Below are 19763 nucleotides of genomic sequence, written 5' to 3'. Positions count from 1 at the left end.
CCTCTCGATGCACTCCCTGGGGTGTAGACCTGACAGGGCCCATCTGCAGATGAATATTATGGCCAATAAAATATATTTCTAATTCTTCTCCACTGCCTGGCTGGCTTATTATATGAGAATGATAGATGAGTGAGGTAAGTCGCTCAGGTGGATTTGAGCCACTCTTATCACACTGCACCCAAATTACAGACAATTAGCGGTAGTCGCCACCCTTCTGTCAGACCTTTTCGTCACAACTACGGAAGCTCCAATAAAGAATGTTCCACAAGCAGAGACAGAAAACGAGGCACTACGGGTAATTGACACTAAACAACCTCGCCCCACGGGAAGGCACATCACTAGTGGAGCGGAATCTACCTAAGTCCAAACACAGACAGATTCAACTGCCCCCTCCAGCAAAAACGTTTGATAATCTAAATGTTTTGGCTCCTCAATTAATTGATCAATGTGAGCAATCCCTAGAAAAGCTGTCAACAGCAACCAAGATATTAGCCAAGCGTGAGAGAAAAAGCATAAGAAAAACAAAAAACAGAAGACATTCAAGACAGGCAGCCATCTTATTTCCCATCAAACCGACCAGGGTTTGAAACAGAGTGACCACGATGCAGCTTTACCCCCCCCCCTCGGATACAATTATAAACAAGATCAACCGAACCCCCTATCCACCTTACCTACAACCCCAGCTGTCTAACTGACACCAAAACCGAACATCCGCAGTTTGGGAAAGTATACAGAATATTTACGCATCCAAGGAAAGAGAAACACCTTTTATACACCCAGGCTACACAAACCACACAAACAGAGAAACCCTCAAATACACCAAGGAATGTCTTAAAAGAGATTAGTGCAATCAGCCCACGGGTAGTAAACTTGGTTACTGACAACGAGAGGAAAGCAAATTGCCACCAAGATTTAACCCAAGATCTAAACCTGGGAAGCAATAATGCAACTGGACAAGGGTCAACAAACAACGTCCACTAAACAACACCAACGTTATTCCGACCATACCCTCGACATCTTAAACAGAAGTGCCCTGCTTACACTCTTTAAAGCCCTGCCTCCTTTGAGCCACATAAACACCTGTGACATTGTTAGTAGAGAGTTTAAACAGAACTCACACTCATGGGCTAAGAAACAACAATAGCAACGTTCTCAGTCACTTCACTTATTGAACAAATTTGGCAGCAGAGGGACCAATTTGCAAAGTGGGGCATTAAGTTAAAAAAGACAGAACTCCCTTGCTATCACAACCTGCTTCAACCATCCAATCAACCAGAGGGCCTGTTAAAGCGAGCTAAAGGCCCAGACCATCAAACCCCTCTGAAGAGGAAAGAGTTCACAACCAGGAAAATTACCATTACCTTTGCTCACCCAGAAGCCACTAAGCCCCCAGGATTCCAGGATTTAATCTCGGCCGGAACACCCACAGACATGGCATGAACCAAATCTCATGTAGCCACCAACTCACTCACAGGTTGTAACATCTGCTCCTGGAAAAAGGTTTGGCCTTAGTACTAAATTAGAAGATCCATGCTTCATGGAATTCATCACAAAGTACAATATTCTCCTCTTTCAGGAAACCTGGTTGATAAACTCTTCACCCATAATTGGTTCTAAGGAATTTCTGAAGCCGGCCAAAAGTCACTAAACTAGGCAGAGCTAAAGGGGGCCTTTCAATTTTCATTTCAACCCATATTCCCTGGCAAGTTTCCACTATAGACCTTGAGTTCTCTTGGTTGCAATGTGTCAAACTTGAAGCTCCGCCCCTCAACTGTTTGCTTTTATTCCTAATATCTATTTTCACCCAGCGTTCAAACAAAAATTGACAAGAGTTGACCATTTACTAGCACCACAGTCAACATTAAAACTTGCCCATCTGGACGTGAGCATCATCCTGTCAGGGGATTTTAATATGACTTACTGTAAAATGGAAATAAAGGTATCAAAGAGCGTGCACAGGCCCGAACTGACAAGACACCCTTGGTAAGAGATGCACGTCCTGTTTGGTTGATCTTCCCATGAGTATACTTAACGGGAGCAGCCCGACAGACAGCCCTGCAGCATACACTAGGATTACCCAGAAATCTGCTTCAACCATAGACTATACCTTCACGGATCAAGATCTCTTTCGGTCCATCACGAACTTCCAAATAATGGATAGGACACAAAGAGACCACTAACCGCAATCCTTCACGTTGCTAAGAAACATCATAAATTCAGTGCCAGCTAATGCAACATCTCAACAAACGCAATGCTACAATTTTTAAATGCCTTGTATTGAAAAAGAATACGATCGGCGACATCATGGTGACATGCACCCACTTCCAGGAAAGATCTCAAACTGAACCCATAAATACACAGGCTTGGGAGCGCTTCACTCTAGAACTAAACTAAAAATTTTACAACCAGGCCACAGGTAAAAAAGTGAGAAGACATCAAGGGGGCGATTGGTTCACCAAACATCTCAGGACACAAAAACAAAAACTGAACAAACATCTTAGAATACTACGAAACCAGGGCTCTGCCCACTCCCGGGATCTCTTGCTATTAATCTCCAAAGCCAGAAAAGACCAAAAAAGAGACACTAAGGTGGCAAAAAAAGGGTTTCAAGAACATCTCTGGGCCAAACACCACCATTCCTGCAAACAAAGGGATTCCAGGCTCTTTTGGGAAATCATCAACCAATTAACAAACGGCAAGAACCGGCATCATAACTCAGACATAATGGAGGACACCTGGAAAGCTCATATCAATATCCTATACAACAAAACTTTCATTGTCGGCCCTGCACTTTGTGGTTCTCAACTAGGCGAGGGGGCACTCGTTGCAGGTCGTGTCAAAGCCACCTCCAACCCAGAAGCAATCGATTATTCTCCCCAGATCCGGAAAGAGCAATTTCTAAAAATCATTAAAAAACTAAGACCCGAGGCAGCCCCAGGGCCCAACGGGTTGACAAATGCCTTGTTTCGGCATGATCCTCCATTTTGGTCCGGCCTCTTCACGCCACTCTTCTCGTCCATCCTAGCATCCATTACCATCCCAGACTCCTGGAGGGGTAGAACTTTAAACCCAATATACAAACGGGGCGCCTGTTCCGACCCCTCCAACTACCGTCTGATAGCCCTAATTGACGTGGAAGCAAAAATGTATGCATCAAACCTGTTGGTCGATTTGGAGGACTTGGTCAATAAACATAATCTCATTCCCTACACTAAAACTGGATTTAGGGCACACTTACAAACATCTCCGCGGTCAACCTGCTAGTTAATCAAGCCCCCACAAAATCTAGGCCTCTGTATGCATGCTTTATAGACCTCAAAGCAGCCTTTGATAAAGTCCTGAGAGCCACGTTATGGGCAAAAATGCAAAACAGGGGTGGCCCAACGAAACACCTGGAGGCCATAATCGATGTGTATTGCCAGATGTGGGTTCAAGTCAGGAAAGGAGACTGGCACAGCATAATTAAAAAGTTCCAAACCCTTAATGGGTTAAAACAAGGGTGTGTGCTAGCACCCTGCCTCTTCAACATCTACATTGCCGGCCTTGATAAACAACTCCGGTCAAGCAAATCTGACCCCCCCACAATTGGGCAAAATACCCACACCCAGCATACAATACGCGGGCGATATCGTGCTCCTTGAACAAACACCTGTAGGCTTGCAGCGAATCATCACCAAACTAGGAGCTTTTACCATCTTGGCTCAACTAACCATCAACCATCAAAAAACAAAGGTGATGTGCATCGCCAGACAGCTCAAAACAATGACAAATCGTAAATTCCTCTGGTACTTAGATGAGCAACCTCTGACCTGTGTTGATTCATACAAATATCTAGGGGCCCGATTCACAGAACTAACTTAAGACAAAATCCTAAACTTACTACTTTTGGTATTCACAGAAGTTAGGATTTTGTCTTAAGTCTGCCTTAAGACAAACTTAAGATAAAATCCTAACTTCTGTGAATGCCAAAAGTAGTAAGTTTAAGATTTTGCCTTAAATTAGTTCTGTGAATCGGGCCCTAGGTTTTGAAATAGACCGCAACCTTAATTTTAAATCACAACTGGTACAAGGACGTACTAAAGCCAAACAACTGCAGTTCACTTTCAAAGTTCTGAGAAATAAACTTACAGGTTGTTCTACAGGACACTTGCTAAAAATCATTTCAGCAACATTTCTACCTTCAATCTCATACGGCTCAGATTGTACTTTCTAAATACAGTACAATCAACCTTTTTAAGAACCTGTTTTCGATCTTCCGACACATTTCACAATCCCAAATACGATTAGAGTATGGACTAAGAAACCAGATTCCTGATAGACAAGGGGCTCTTGTCAAGTTCTACTGGAGAATGAGGGATGCAGTGGACAACACCCTTGCGCACCACTGTTGGGTGGAAATTGAAAGCCAAGCCAGGCTAAATAATTCAACATTCAGAGCTTTAAAAGAATCCCTTGCGGTATTGCAGCTAGAGGAGGCCTGGCTTACTCAGAGGAGGGGACGAATCTCTTTTGCATTTATTATTCATCTGCCCCTTACCGGCAGAAACCCATAGAATGGTCCTTCGGGAAGCCTTTAGGAAGGAACAAATAAGGTCATGCAGAGTAGCCGTTTTCCAATGCCTTGAAGGACCAACCAATCCAATTGTCCTGTAGATCTATACATTTCCTGAAAATTGTGGTATAGAACAGGAAAAAAAGAAAACATTAACTGATTTAATAAGTTTTAGCATAACTAGTCTTGAAATTCACTGATGGTATTGATAGTATGTTTTACATTCTTACTTTAATCGCTGTAGAACGCACCTTAGTGTGCTTTCATTTTATATAGGTTTTCAAAATTTACATTTTACGTATAATGGGTTGCCACCCTTTTATGAAATCAAATACAAGTATCCATCTCTATCTCTCTCTCTCTCTCTCTCTCTCTCTCTCTCTCTCTCCCTCTGACTCAGGGTTGATGGGGAGGTCACCTCAGGTAAATCTGACAGCAATGGCTAACTGTGGGTGGAGAAGGAGAGGCCACTAATATTTAATAGACTGGGGACAGCATTCCAGCCCAACAATAATATATCAGGGACTAATCCAGGAGGTGTAGGAGAAATTGTGATAGTATGTACAACAGTAAGAGGCCCCTGCGAGAGGCACTACAGTGGTATTTTATTTTGCTATGCCATTGATGACTTGTGCACTTTAACAGCTTCTTAATAAAAAGAAGTTTGAAAAAACCAATACCAGTTATCACAGTCAAGAAAAATGAGCTGGTACTAATTTCACCATTCTTCCAAGGATCTCTTGAGATAATAGGAAACCCCAATTAACAATCAACAATCCAAGTTAATTCCTTAGATGGAGTTGCAATCCTCTTTTGAAGGGCTGAGTCCATTGGATTGCTGATTAGGATGTCACTTCATGGCAATTCGTAGCATATTTCACTGCAATTATATACATTTTTGGGAGAATTTCATAATAATCTACAATCTTGTATTTAATCTTTATAATGCTTTACTAAATGCAAGTCCTTATATTTGAGTAGTATACTTACAGGAGCATTGGCACAAATGTGGTTTGCTCACTGGCGCTATAGCTACTGTCATACGTGCAGGAGATGTTCACGGTTTGGCTGAACCCTGTCACATAGGTTGCAATTGTGAGGGTGTTGGAGATTGTCACATGAGTCCCGTTGTCCTGAAAAGAAGCACAAGCTGTAATAAATTGTGAATCATGGTTCCCGTTTGCTCTTGAAGACAACGCTTGGAGTGCTGCTGGACCAACCATCACAAGTCTGAAATCAGTGACGTTCCACAAATGTACTGAACAACAGTTTAAACACTGCTACATGAATCCCCATCTTAAGAATATCAGAAGACCAAATAAATAACACTACAAGAGTTGGGTTTCCCTCTATAAACATTGCGTTTTGGCTAGAAGACTGACCAACAGGGCACCTTGCACTTGTCCCTGTTGCTTAGGTCTTATTAGAAGGTACTCTACTTTTTCCCTATCTGCTAGTTCTTCTTTAGTCAAGGATAAAAACAAAGTCAGCTGCTGTCAAAGAATGAGTCTCCGTCCGTTAAAAAGTGTAGGAGTAAACTGATTGCGTCTGAGTTTTTAGATAAATAGACACATTTAAAGTCGATCAAAATGCTAAATATGGTAATGTAATTCAGAAGCATTGATCATTCAGGAAATATGCCTCATTTTCGTTATAAGCTAGTGAGATTTTTGAACTAATTACTTGTAATTTGCATCTTGATGCCTTGTTTTTCTGTTATCCGTTTCCTCTTTTGCCCAAGATGATCTCTCCTGATCACCCACGTCTTGCCCTCTTTTCAGTCTTTCCCTTCTCCTTGGTGAGTTGCTTCTACCCACAGACAGGTTATCTATGGAGTTGTGACAGTTGGTTCATGATGATTCTGAGGTAATGAATGTGGAAATAATAAAAGGAAATGTTGTATCCCACCAAAACTGCATCTTCTTCATAATCACTACAGAGATTCCCGTTCAAATGATGAAAGAGGAATGGTAATCAGGTGCCTGATTCACAGAACTAACTTAAGACAAAATCCGAAACTTACTACCATTTTGGTATTCACAGAAGGCACTTACTCATCAATGAGTAAGTGCCTTCTGTGAATACCAAAATTAGTAAGTGCCTTCTGTGAATACCAAAATGGTAGTATGTTTAGGATTTTGGCTTAAGTTAATTCTGTGAATTGGGCCCTAGATCGCTAGCACAGTATTTCTTTGTCATGAGTAAGGAGAGGAGCAACACATACAAATATTGAGGAATATTAGTGGGTAAAAAATTTACCTAAAACAAGTTATGAACACAGTCGCCATTGTGTGCCACCATTGCCTGCAAGCAAACTTTCAAAGTCATATGCCGTCTAGCCAGGTGCTGGTATGAGCGGTGGGTTCTTACATGAGGGGGCCTTTGGGGTAGTTGGTGACAGAAGTTTCTGGCAACAGCCCACATTTTGGGGAGCATACATTGGTATTAACGTACAGGTGATAATTATCTTTCATCCTAAACGCCTCTTGAAACTAATAAATAATTTGAGAGCCAGACTTTTCCTCTGTCAATTCCGTCACAAACGTGATCGTCTGGAAAGAGTGCAATAGAGATGGTTTGCTGTTGCTATGGAGGTGATGTGACCAATTTAGTAAGCTGGAGGACGTGTGATCTACTGCTTATTTTGGAGATGTGGTGCATTGATTTATATGGAAGTGAAGCAGTTTAGTGGTTCCTTTAGATGTGATGTGGTTCAATAGTTACATTGGATTTGTGGCCTAGAAATTCAATAGCTTATCTAATCTACTTGTAGAGGTGGACATGTAGCTGAGTGACTACAATCGACAAGATAGGTTTTTGTTGTTGAGTGATGTTGTTTAAAGATTAAGTTGGAGACAATGTTGTCTAGTTGTTAGGTTGTAGATGAGTCATAGAGGTTAAGCTGAAGGGGATTTGGCCTAGCTGCCAACTTGGAGGCCATATGGTATTGTTAAGGTGTGGATGATGAAGCCATTGGTTATATTCGAGGAGATGCTGTCTAGTGGTAGATTGGTGGAGGCGTTCCCAAGGGATTGAGCTGGAGGAGTTGTGGTCTAGTGCTTACCTTGCCAACTATGACTGGACATTGTGACATTATATTTAATAAACTTAAATGAGCCGGTACAAAACACTTACAGTACATAATGTCCCAGTTCTCCTATTTTTAAAACCAGCACCAGACTAAATATAAAGCACATTTGTGTATGGGTTTCGGAGGCTGAAAGGTGTTTTGTGCCTCCAAGTAATTGCTGTTCTTGCCACATCTCTGGGTGTGCCATGATAGGGGTCTGGCTCTGCTCACCTTAAATGGAGAGGAGACTAAAGATTCTCTTTAAATGCACCCTAACCTTCAAATGGCAACCTATCTGGATTAAAAATCTTTCAAATGTTGTCCACATTGAGAAAATGGTAAATGAATGATGCTTTTCATTCAGTAGATCATAGGTGAAGTTTCAACTCTATCTTAATCAGTTCTGGTACAACTCCTCCATTTGTCAAGTTTCATAGTATGATGTGGCCTTGTGACCTACATGAGGACTTCTTCCAGCCCTAGTTTATGAACAGACAACACTTTGCATGCTAGAATATTTGAACCCATCCCCTTAAATTATTAATCGAAACGTGAATAGTGCAGAATGTAATGTGCTTTTCTGAAGAAAATAAAAAGTCAGGACTCTTAGAAGATGTAACACGTGGCATGGTTGTACATGGCTGTCAAGTAATTTGTGAACGTTTTTTTCTTAAATTCTGGCTCCAACAAACAATCTTCTTTATGCACTGCACCTTATGAATAGCCAACTAACGCTATCAAAATTCAGCCTAGATTTCTATTTCTAAGATTTTAGTATGAGTTGTTCATCCTTAGATCAAATATTCCTGCAGACACACGGCTTCGTTTCCCTTCCACAATCTAGAATCTTCACGACACAGGGCTTTTTCCATGTTCAGACTTCAGTCATAATTCCCAGAACCAAAAACATCTCTTTTAGTACTTTCATGTGTATCTGCAGTTTTGCTATACCGTAATCACACTGTAGTACAAATTGTACATCTAAAGAATCAGCCTGCTTTTGCATTCTATATTATCCCAATCTTCTGTTATAAAATTTGGTTTTAATGCTCATTTTGCGACAATTACACTCATATTTACATCTGTCACATGTGCACATCACTTTTAAACATAGGATTAACAACGTTGCACATTTCTCTGCTAAATTGTTATTACAAGCTTTTAGTATGTCACAACTGAATGATGAGTGGTACTGAGACAAGGGAAAAGCAACATACCAACAAGTATACCTGTGGCATCACACCACCACATCACTCTGTCACCTGAGCTGGTTAGCAAGTGAGGAAGAATGAAGGCATCAGGTTATCAATGCCTTACCTCCTGTAGACATGTCTCTGTACTACTGTACAAAATACGTTATTTCCCAGTCCACACTGGCACCCAATACCCAATTAGTCCATTCCCTAAAGGGCACAGAATTTCAACACACCCAAATTCCCATTACTCTCCAGAATTCTTTTTTCGCTTTTACAACCCATTTCTTACAGGACTGATAGCCTAATGGGCTCAACTACATTAATCCATAGCTCATTTATACAAAAGAAACAGAATAGCTTCTTACAAACACCTTATTTGCGTAATCCTTTGGCTAACAAAAGCTTCAACAGCCCCTCTTTTCTACAAATGTTATCATGCTTTCCACATTCATTGCAATTATTAATTTTATTCAAAAGTATATCAATAAACCATATCTGTGCAGCCATGATCAACAAATGGTGCCCTGAACATTGCAGAGGTAGGCTGTAAACAAACATCCAAGTAGTAAGACGAATGTCAGAATCTCGGTTGATCCCCCTCCACATTCGGAAACTTATTCAGTGTATCCCTGAATTATGAGTACTGGGAAGGCTCCTGGGGCGTTCTCTAAATGTCAATAATGCCAATAAGAATACCCCCACAAAGATCACCAAACATCTAGCAAATAGCAGCCACAAAGTGAACCATGGCGTACAAGATATGTCAGCAGCTCCAGTGCAAGGATACGTGAAGCAATATGAAAAATTATATTTTATTCTTTGGCAACTATCTCTCCCCTATAGCAACAACACTTTTCTTTGCAATCTGAAGCCGTCTTGTTCCCTTTTTGTGGTGGTAGTGTAAGATACCTGTGAACAATGTCCTTAATGTAGTATGCTTCCTGAACATCAAGCACTTGGGCTTCTTCAATTCCCAATCCAGCACAGAAAGGCAGGCGAATACTCAGATGACAGATTGTTTTGTGCCATGGAGTCTTAGCTTTGATGAATGTTCCATCTTCTTCAACAAAATAAAAGATCTGCATATGTCAATTTGACAGCACACAAATTTGCATGTCGTAGTCAGGGTAGTCGGGTGTCTTTCCTTGTTAAATTCTGACTAAAAGGCCCACCAGAATTTAATGGGGGTGCAAATATAGTGTACTTATTGGGTGTAATAAACTCTGCAAAATTGATAATTCCGACCCCAGCATAAATCGGAATTTTTTCAGGGTTCTCAATTTTCCAGCCCACTAGTAATGTTACGTTATATTGATTTGTATAGAACACTAATCACCGGAGACGGTCTCCAGTCAATTGGGCAGGTGTGTAGGTTTGTGGTCCCACGGTGCCTATACGAAGAGCAGGTTCTTCATCTTCTTGTGAAACTCAGAAATGAGGAGGAGGCTCTGATGTGTAGATGGAGGTCATTCCATGTCTTGGTGCGATGTAGAAGAATGAGCGACCTTCAGTTTTGCTTTTGCAGATATGGGGAATATGTGCGTATGAGAGCGAGTCATAGCAAAGGTGTCTTGTGGGTTGGTGAAAGTGTATGCTGCTGTTCAGTTACTCTGGTTCTGAGTTGTGTATGGCTTTGTATGCGTGCGTGAGAAGTTTGAATTGGCTGTGCTTGTGAACGGGGAGCCAGTGAACCTCCCTGAGGTGTGGTGTGATGTGGGTACAACATGGGAGGTCGAGTATGAGTCTTGCAGCAGTGTTCTGGATGTTCTTGAGTCTATGTAGGAGTTGTTTGGAGTCTCCTGAGTGGAGAGTGATCAGCCTCTGGGTGAAGAGTGCTTGTGTGAGGGTCTGTCTAGTGTTCAAAGGCAATCGTTTGAAGATTTGTCACAGCATGTGTAGAATGTGGAAGCAGGAGGAGCATACTGTATTGACTTGAGCAGTCCGGTTGAGCCTGTCATTTAGGATGAATGATCCCTCCATTTCATGCATGGTCTTTGGTTGTGGGTGTTAGTCCTAGCTCTGATGGCCACCAAGTAGAGTCCCATGGGAAGGTCTTGTTGCCGAAGACCAATACTTCTGTCTTGTCAGAGGTGAGTTGCACCAGTTGATTCACATCCAGTCTGATACCATGGTCATTAAGATGGTGAAGTTGGTTCTGGTGGTGGTTGTTTTGTCCGTCAGGTAGAGGATGAGTTGGGCGTCATCAGCCTAGGAGATGGCGGTGATGTCTTGTAAGTGGGTGATTTTAGCAAGTGGTGTCATGTATACGTTGAAAAGAGTAGGGCTGAGGGACATAGGGCTGTGGAGACTATTCAAGTCTAAAAAATGGATACATTCTATCATCTGCCTATACCTCATCTATGAAATACAATGTTGTGTCTGAAGATCTTAGGAAAAGATCAACTTAAACCCTGCATTTTGATAAGAGAATTACTTTATATGATTTTATGTCACAACAGGCATTACACACCATGACGTTAACCACCCATGATGTGATTACAGAATTTTCCAAAATCCACAGAAAATGTGTGTTATCATTCAAACTAATCACATTTTATAAGCCTTTGATATTTATGTGAAAGTTATATTTTATCAAATACTGTATACAGTTAAGACTGTAGTTTAAGGGCTGTTTTCTTCTTCGCTAATCCTCTTTCTGTTTTAGCCCCCCTCACTTTCTCACCGATAAAATGTTGCCACATGATCCATTGGTGATTTCATTTCTGAGTACGATCACGGCCTGGGAGCCACTTATCCTTATTTGTCCTTGGCAGTCAGTATACGAGAGGTGTAAGGTGTTGGGGTCATACATGTCTTTCTCCAGCTGACATGTGGCCAGGACTGCTTCCATATAATTAGTATTGCAATAAAGCACAAACTTGAAACCCCCTGAAAGCAAGACAAAAGTCGTTAGGAAGAACAACAAGGGATATGCAAAGTTGTGAAGATTTTGCTACGTAAACTTGGTAAAGTTTTGTGAAGTGCAATGCACATTTTAATAATTTGTAGGAAATCACAGGATCAAGAATTGGACAGATTGTTTATCAAAATGTGCTCTTGTATTAATTGCAATCTTGACTTTAGTATTAATCAATATAGTTTTAGCATAGTACTAAACATTATTTAAAATTGAGAGACTTAATAGGCAGTAATGTGATTGCTCCATTATATACATTACCTAAAGGTTCATATTTGGTCTGGTCACAATCGCACGTCCCAGCATAAGCGTTGCAGATTTGATCAGCTGCACAGGCAGGACAGGTAATTGGGGCTGGAAAGGCTGAGAAAAGGTGTGGGTTACTTAGATGATCAAGCAGATCAGTAAAAAGCACAATGCTATGAATAAGAAGTAAGAAAAGATGCTATAGATGAATTATTTGTATTTCCTTTAGATTATTTTAAAAGTGAAATAACATCTAATTGCCCATATTTGAGGGCCAATGTGCTTAACAGTTCATCCAATAGTGACTATTTGATAAAGGATGGTGGTTATCTTTTATGACATCATGTATTGACTCATCTGTGTTGTGCTCAATATTTGTTCCTCAAATCAATGGCAACCATGCAAACTAATACCAAATCAGAGATGCATTGATATTAGCTCATCAATGTACATGGAACGGAGGTTTTAAAAAAAAGTTTGTTAAGGTCAGAAGTATGGTCTATTATTTATCAGAAAGGAATGATGATTTTAAGAGAACACATGTCTAGTAGGAATTTAACACAACTGGAAGGGTTTCACAGAAACCCACATAACTTGAAGCTATGCAGAGACAGTGCATGCAGGAACTTCTTCAAATTGTAAATTGCTTAATTTTTCCAAAACCAAATAGAGATGTAACTAAACTAACAGCCATAACCCAATGTGTATATTATATGTGAGTTTAAAACATCATCAAAATATTGAAGCTATGCTTCTGAAGAGAGTTTCCTGAATTTAAGTAGACAACATCTGTAAGAATTTATAAATTTTAGTGTATGCTCATATTAATTTATTATCATTGTCACATTTCTCACAATTATTCGTGACTGTATTGGAAACCATTGCTATACAGTTACTACAAACAAAATATATACCTCATGGATATACCATCATATTTGTGTGGATAAAAAAGTAACATTATTCATACTCAAAATAGATCACATAAAATATCTGTATTGATATTTTGTTGAGCTAATTTCTGAAGCAAGCAAAACAAATGTAGACAAACTGGTGAAACCATTTAATGAGCAATGTGATCACCAGCTCTTATTGGGCTGTGTCAAGGGTCATTTACATCTTTAATATTAAAATATCCAGAATGGGACAACCATTTTTAAGCATGCTCCCATTATTCACACCAATTGCATTCTATGGGAGCATTTACTACCTACTTAGTGAGCTTTTTGGAGAAAAGTCAAACATCAGTTTAAAGAAGTTACAAAAACCAAAATGCAAACAAGGTTCAAATTCCTAATATTTCACAATATGATGATGCCTCTCAAAATAATAAACAACTTTTATTGGTTAGTGCATTGTGGATATTGTTGAAACACAATGGTTGATGTGGCTAAGTTCTTGCTAAGCCTTATATTGTGAGGATGAGGAAGATAATATCTGCAAAGGCAGTCCGGCACACCAGGGAAATAAGTCATTGATTAGACATGCCAGTATGCCATGCTAGTGTTAGTCAAATATTTTTACTCCATTGTCAACAATAAAAACATGAATGTCAACATAAAAATAAGAAGGTATTTTACTAAAATAGCATGTTGTGAATATTGTTCCAAAAATATTAAGGAAGAGTAACAGCTGCCACAATATCATACAAGCAAGTACATCTGGAATCACAATTCTTAACTCTACTTTCATGCACCTTCACAAGAGAGAGAGAGAGGGAGAAAGACAGAGAAATAGAGAAAGAGAGAGTGTGGTATCAATAAAAAAACAAAGGTTTAAGCTTGGTTATAGTTAGGAAAAACTATTTTCCATACACAAACCAAGTTTAAACTATACACACTTTAAAAATTCTAAAGTCTATAGTTCTAACTTTCATTTACAATATATCTACCACTTTCAAATGATTATAAGTAGCTGACCTAGTTACACACGTTTTTCAGCTCGCTAACTAGACAACACTAAATATACCTCGCCACTCTACCATGCACTGTGTTGTGACAGATAATGTCATTTGAGAAGTTATAATTGTTGTTATGAATGCTACGATTTCACATGTAATAAGTGATGTAGTATGCAAGGGTATAAACAGTGCATGGAAAAGGCATGAGCTATAGTTTTTATTTTGTTTTATATAGCGGGAACTAGACCCAAAGATATCGGGTATCAGAGCGCTTTACATAGCACCAATTTCATTACATGAGGACACATTCATTTTTGATTGGCACGGGGAGATTAAGTGATTTTCCCAGAATCACAGGATGTTGAGCGTCCTAACTGAGACTTGAACCCGGTTGCCCAGCTTCGACGTCGACCCATCTAGCCATAAAGGCTGCATCCACTCCCTTATAGTTAATGTAGTGTGGCGAGTGAGGTGACGACTGCGTTTGAAGGTGCGCGACTAATTTGAAGGTGGTTTAAAAATTGTAAATTGGATTTATAATTATTACATTACAGTTTTGAATATTTGTGTATTTCAAGTTGGGTTTGTGTAGAAAGAATGCATAAGGAATTTCTAACTATAAATAATCCTTAACCATTGTTTTTTTCATTGCATTTAATGGTTTTTATTTTTTAATAGACGTGTTTTATATCACAATTGTGGGAGTCATTGATTGGAGTGTTGTGAAGTGGAGTGTAGTACAGTACAGTGAAGGAGACTGTTGTAGAGTTTAGTGTCAAAGAGTGGAGTATTCGAGAACAGAATAGAGTGGTCTCAAGTAGAGTGGATTGGCATAGTGTACAGTTGAGTAAAGTGTTATACAGTGGAGTGGCATGGTGTGTTGTTTTGTGAAGTATTGTAGAGAGGAGCGGCATGTTGCAATGTGTAGTGATGGGTCAAACATTAGAGCTGAGTGTTGTACAATGGAGTGGAGTGGCATTGAATCAAGTGTTGTAGAGTGGCATAGAATGTAGTGGAGTGTTGTATAATGTAATGGTATAGAGGGGACTTCATTGGAGTAGAGTGTTATACAGTTCAGACTTGTCGAGTGGAGTGTCATACAATGAAGTGGTAGAGAGTCTTGTACGGTGTAATGTACAGTGGAATATCATTATTTGTGAGAACACAGTGAATGGCAGCGAGACAACTTATAGCTACTGTTGTATGGTTAGCAAACTCAAAAGAGTGTGTAACAAGGTCCACTAGTTGAAGGAGGTGATTAAATTGTAAACGAAAGTTAAAACTTTATAATTTTTTTAATTTGTGCAGTTTCAAATTGGTTTGGATAGGGAAAATAAGTTTTCCTAACAATAACTCACCATTGTTTTTTTTTCATTGAATTTCAATGTTTTTTAAACATTTTTTTATTAAAATGTATTTTAAATTCTAGAGTCATGTGTTACAAGTGGAAGGTTATTATGTGGCGTTTCATACAGTACGCTGGAGGAGAGGGTTGTAAAGTCCATTGTGATAGACAGGAGTATTGTACATTGGAATTGAAGTACCGGGTTTTTATGGACCCAGCAATGCCAGGGAGAACACCCAAAGACTTCGAGTCCTTCCTGTTTCAGACTACAGAAACACAGAGTCTTCTTGGTGAAGTCAAAGATCGTATTTATTGGCTGCAGCCAGTAACAGGTATCCTAGAAGTACAACAGCATGAAGCGCATGTATGTTCTCAGGAGACTGCTCAAAATTACAAAGCCAGACTTCTCCTTATATAGAAAATAATATGCTTCAGGCAAACATTCCTTATTTTATGGTAAACCATTCACATATTTTCGCCACAAAGGAAAAGCAAAGTCATGATGACAAGCCCACATTTCAGTTTGTCCAGTCCATAATCAATTACCCGGCAAGGCCCAGAACTTTCATCAGATATCGACCGACCCCTAATAAAAACGGGCACCTCCTCCTCGTAAAACAGGTCATAAAGAAGAAACAGGGACAGGTGTGTGTGAGATTAGGCATGGTTTGTGTGCGATGATCGGTTTATGACATGTTGTGCCTTGATTCTGATCTCGCTCAGCCACTGGGAAAGGAACTGCCCGAACAGGTTTGGCTTCAGGCAGTGGAGTTAACTTGCCCAGGTCACAGCGGAGCCAGCAAAGGTGTACGTGTCCTTCAGATTGGTTTCGGCCGTAGTCATTGCCTTATGTGAGGGCAATCACAAAATGGCTGCCGATCACAAAATGGAACCCGAGGGTTCCGGACGAAAAGTCCGATTTCATGGTGATTCAGTCACTCGAACATGACGGAAATGCTTGTGCATAGTATTCGAACCATTACCGGTCTGCTGATATCAAAATTTTCATGGTACGTCGATGTTTATGACACGGGTCCAGAATTTTCAGTACCACAGACCCTCCTTTTGCCCTTACATAGGCAATAACCTATACTCATGCTAATCTGAGTCCAGGTCTATATTCATAAAGTCATTGAGATGTTGCTGTAGCATCATCCTATTACTTAGCTCATTTCTCGATACAGGTTTCCTTACACACGATGTAGCACAGAGGCCACATATTGCGGGAGCACATTGTATGCATAGACAGAACAGGAAATGAATGGCTAAGATCATCCCAATGACTATCAGAATCTTCCATCCCCAGGCAGATATCAGTTCCCAGAACCACCCCATCAAAGACCAGTCTCCCTTATCCACGTGAATGGATTCGGAGATTTTATGCAGTTCGGAAATCGCCTGTTATACTGTCGGAGCGTTGTCTGGGATGAAAATGCAGCAACTTGATTGGATCACTTTACATACCCCACCTCGGTCTGCAAGTATGATGTCTAACGCGACCCTGTTTTGAAGAGTCATAAGGCGATCCGACTGGAGCTCAGCAGTCAAATTACTAAGGGCACCGGCTGTTTTGATGACAGTGGATTCGACCACTCTTGTCAATTGCCTTATGTTCCTGCTGTTCACCATAGGCCCCCAGAACGGCAGAAAACCTTTTACAAAATCACCAAATTCTTGTCCGGCAGTGTCATCTTTACTGATGACACCTCTAACTATCCTTGTCCTATGGTAATCCGCCGTGGCCGTGTAAGTGGGGGGCAACAAGAACGAAACAAAGCATGTGCCCGAGAAGTCAGGGGGCAACCATGTATACGCTCTATCATGGCAGATGAAATAGGTACCCTTAGCTGCTAGGAACGAAGGGGAATTTCGAGATGTAAAAACATATGTTTCAGTGCAGACGCTCTTCCCCAACTGAGCTTGTGGATTTTTGCCATTACCTTGCAGGCATAGGTGACCCTGATGGGGTACAATCCAAATCGAGGAGGATCTCTTTGCTCGCTCGTTCTCACTCAAAGTAACTCCATATTTCGTTATGTTCCATCTAACGTAAGCTTGCAACTCATCCCTTGGAATCGTTCTGTATGAGTCAATCGTTCTGCTCATATTTGCAATTCCTACTACCAAAGCTTTGTTGCTTGAGTTACTTTTTGTGGAACGTGGGGGTATGGTTCAATGGCAAATATGAACATTGTCTGAAATGCCCATAAAGAACCATTGTAGCTAAATGGTAAGACCAAGTATGGGATACCCTTATCTGTCGTATGCGGCATAAGACCACACACCCAGCAGTTAGTTGTGTTTACTACTAATTGATGCTGGTGTAACAGTTGAACGAAAGGGTTCTTTAAAAACTCTAATCTTCTAGAGGACTCATGTTCAGGCAGAGGCTGAAAAGAGTGCGGGGAAACAGTAGGAGGTGGTGCAGGCTGTGTAGTGGGTGCAAATGAATTTGAATTTGAATTTAAAATATTTGTATAGCGCAGCGTACACCAAACGGTTTCTTGGCGCTAAGGAGGCATGGAAGGCAGGAGCAGAGAGAGAAGAAGAGAAGGATTTACTGTGGGAAAGCTTGACTGAACAAAAAGGTTTTCAAGCCCTTGCGGAAGAGGGAGTAATGTTTGGCCGATCGTAGATGGTCGGGGAGGGAGTTCCAAAAGGTGGGTGCCAGAAATGAGAAATTGGACCCTCCCCACTTTTTCCTCTTATAGCGGGGTACCTGAAGGAGGGATTGGGAAGATGATCGGAGCACTCTGGTGGGGACATATTCCTTTATCAAGGAGGAGATAAAGGCAGGGGCTGATCCCTGGCGTGCCTGGAAAACCATGCAACCGGTTTTAAAGAGGGAACGTTGCCGAACAGGCAACCAGTGTAGCGCCTTCAGTAGTGGCGTTGAATGATGGGAGCAGGGAAGGCCGTACACTAACCGAGCCACCTGATTTTGCACAAGCAAGGACAGGAGAGCTAGGGGCAAGGCATCTGGCCATTGTAAACCAGAGCTAGCTTGGATTTTGGCCAATTTTAATTTAAGGGTGCCGTTATAGCATTCTTCTAAACCAGCTGATTGGGAGTGATTTGCAGCGTGGAACTTTTGTTGAATGCCTAGCCCTTCACACACTTTCTTCATCACTCGACCCACAAATTCACTTCCATTATCACTCCAGACCATTCTCGGCATTCCAAATCTGGGGAAGAATTCCTTGACAAGGGCTTTAGCTGTGGATAATGCAGTATTATCCTTCAGGGGGTATGCTTCCACCCATCTTGAAAAGGCACAAACAACAACGAGTACGTATTTCAAATTGTTGCACCTCTCCATGTGGATGAAATCTAGCTGCAAAACCTCGAACGGATACGTTGGAGGCACAAAATGACCAGCTCGAGTGGGGGTTCCCCTACCAGGATTGTATTTCAGACAAACCATACAGTTCTTGACCACATTCTCTGCACACTTGGGTATTCCAGCATTTTGCCATACCGGGGCCAACAACTTACAGATCTCTTTCACACTGATATGGGCCATTCCATGAGCCATTGTCACCACTGCAAGCACATATGCATCGGGTAGCAACCATCGCTGATGTTATGACAATTCAACCCAACATCCATTTGCATCCAATTTACCCTCACTTTCTCTCCATTCATTCAATTCTTTCTCTGTAGCTTCAGCTTGAATGGATTTCACACTCTCAATCATATCTTCACACATACCAACGTCTCCAACCCATCGTGCAGGGCCTGCAACATACATTCGACTCATTACATTCCTTGCAGTTTCTTTCGCGACTTCATCTGCAAACGCATTTCCGCGACCAACATCATCAGTAACCTTTTTGTGAGCACTGCATTTCACAATCGCAACTCGTAACGGCAAGGTTAGTGACTCGAGAAACTCATTCACCAATTGACCATGCTGGATCTTAGCACCATGCGAAGTCAGGAACCCACGTTCTTTCCACAATCGTCCAAAACTGTGAGCCACACCAAATGCATACTGGCTGTCCGTGTACACATTCACTTGTTTTCCTTTCGCCAACACACACGCTCTTGTAAGTGCAATCAACTCTGCTGCTTGTGCTGAATTATGTGGGATAGGTGCAGCTTCAACAATCGTATGCAAAGTCGTCACAGCATATGCTGCAGTCGTATCACCATTCGGCAACTTGAAACACGAACCATCAACCCACAAAGTACCATCACATTCTGGAAGAGGAGTATCCCTAAGGTCTATTCTCCCTTTCGTTTCTTCCTCAGTCCTGAGACAGCAATCATGCTTTTCAACCTCATCTGTCTCTACTGGAATCGGCAATAGCGTGGCTGGGTTCAAGGTATTGCACCTCTTAATGTGCACATGACTCGCTAACCGTGTCAGTTCATAACCCAACAATCGAGCACTAGTTAAGTGCTGTGTCTTTGTTCTGTTTAACAGAGTTTCCACTGCATGCGGGACCATCACAATTAACATGTTATTCATCACTAACCCAGCAGACTGTCGAATAGAAACAGCTGCTGCCGCAGTGGCTCTCAAGCAACTCGGCAA

General features: G+C 41.1%; 1 protein-coding gene across 1 annotated transcript in view; it reads right to left on the bottom strand.

Moving 5' to 3' along the window:
- Nucleotides 1-19763, bottom strand: part of LOC147733072 (uromodulin-like) — a 236180-nt gene that overhangs the window by 83859 nt on the left and 132558 nt on the right. The window contains exons 3-5 of the mRNA XM_086958915.1: nucleotides 11997-12098; nucleotides 11502-11707; nucleotides 5543-5685 (exon numbers count right to left, since the gene is read on the bottom strand). Coding sequence (XP_086815041.1) covers nucleotides 5543-5685; nucleotides 11502-11707; nucleotides 11997-12098 — 451 coding nt within the window. The remainder of the gene's footprint in view (nucleotides 1-5542; nucleotides 5686-11501; nucleotides 11708-11996; nucleotides 12099-19763) is intronic.

This window comes from Lissotriton vulgaris, chromosome 2_1 (assembly GCF_964263255.1).
Source record: "Lissotriton vulgaris chromosome 2_1, aLisVul1.2, whole genome shotgun sequence".
NCBI lineage: Eukaryota > Metazoa > Chordata > Amphibia > Caudata > Salamandridae > Lissotriton > Lissotriton vulgaris.
Note: the sequence above shows the minus strand (reverse complement) of the source record. Positions and strands in the feature narration are given on the sequence as shown.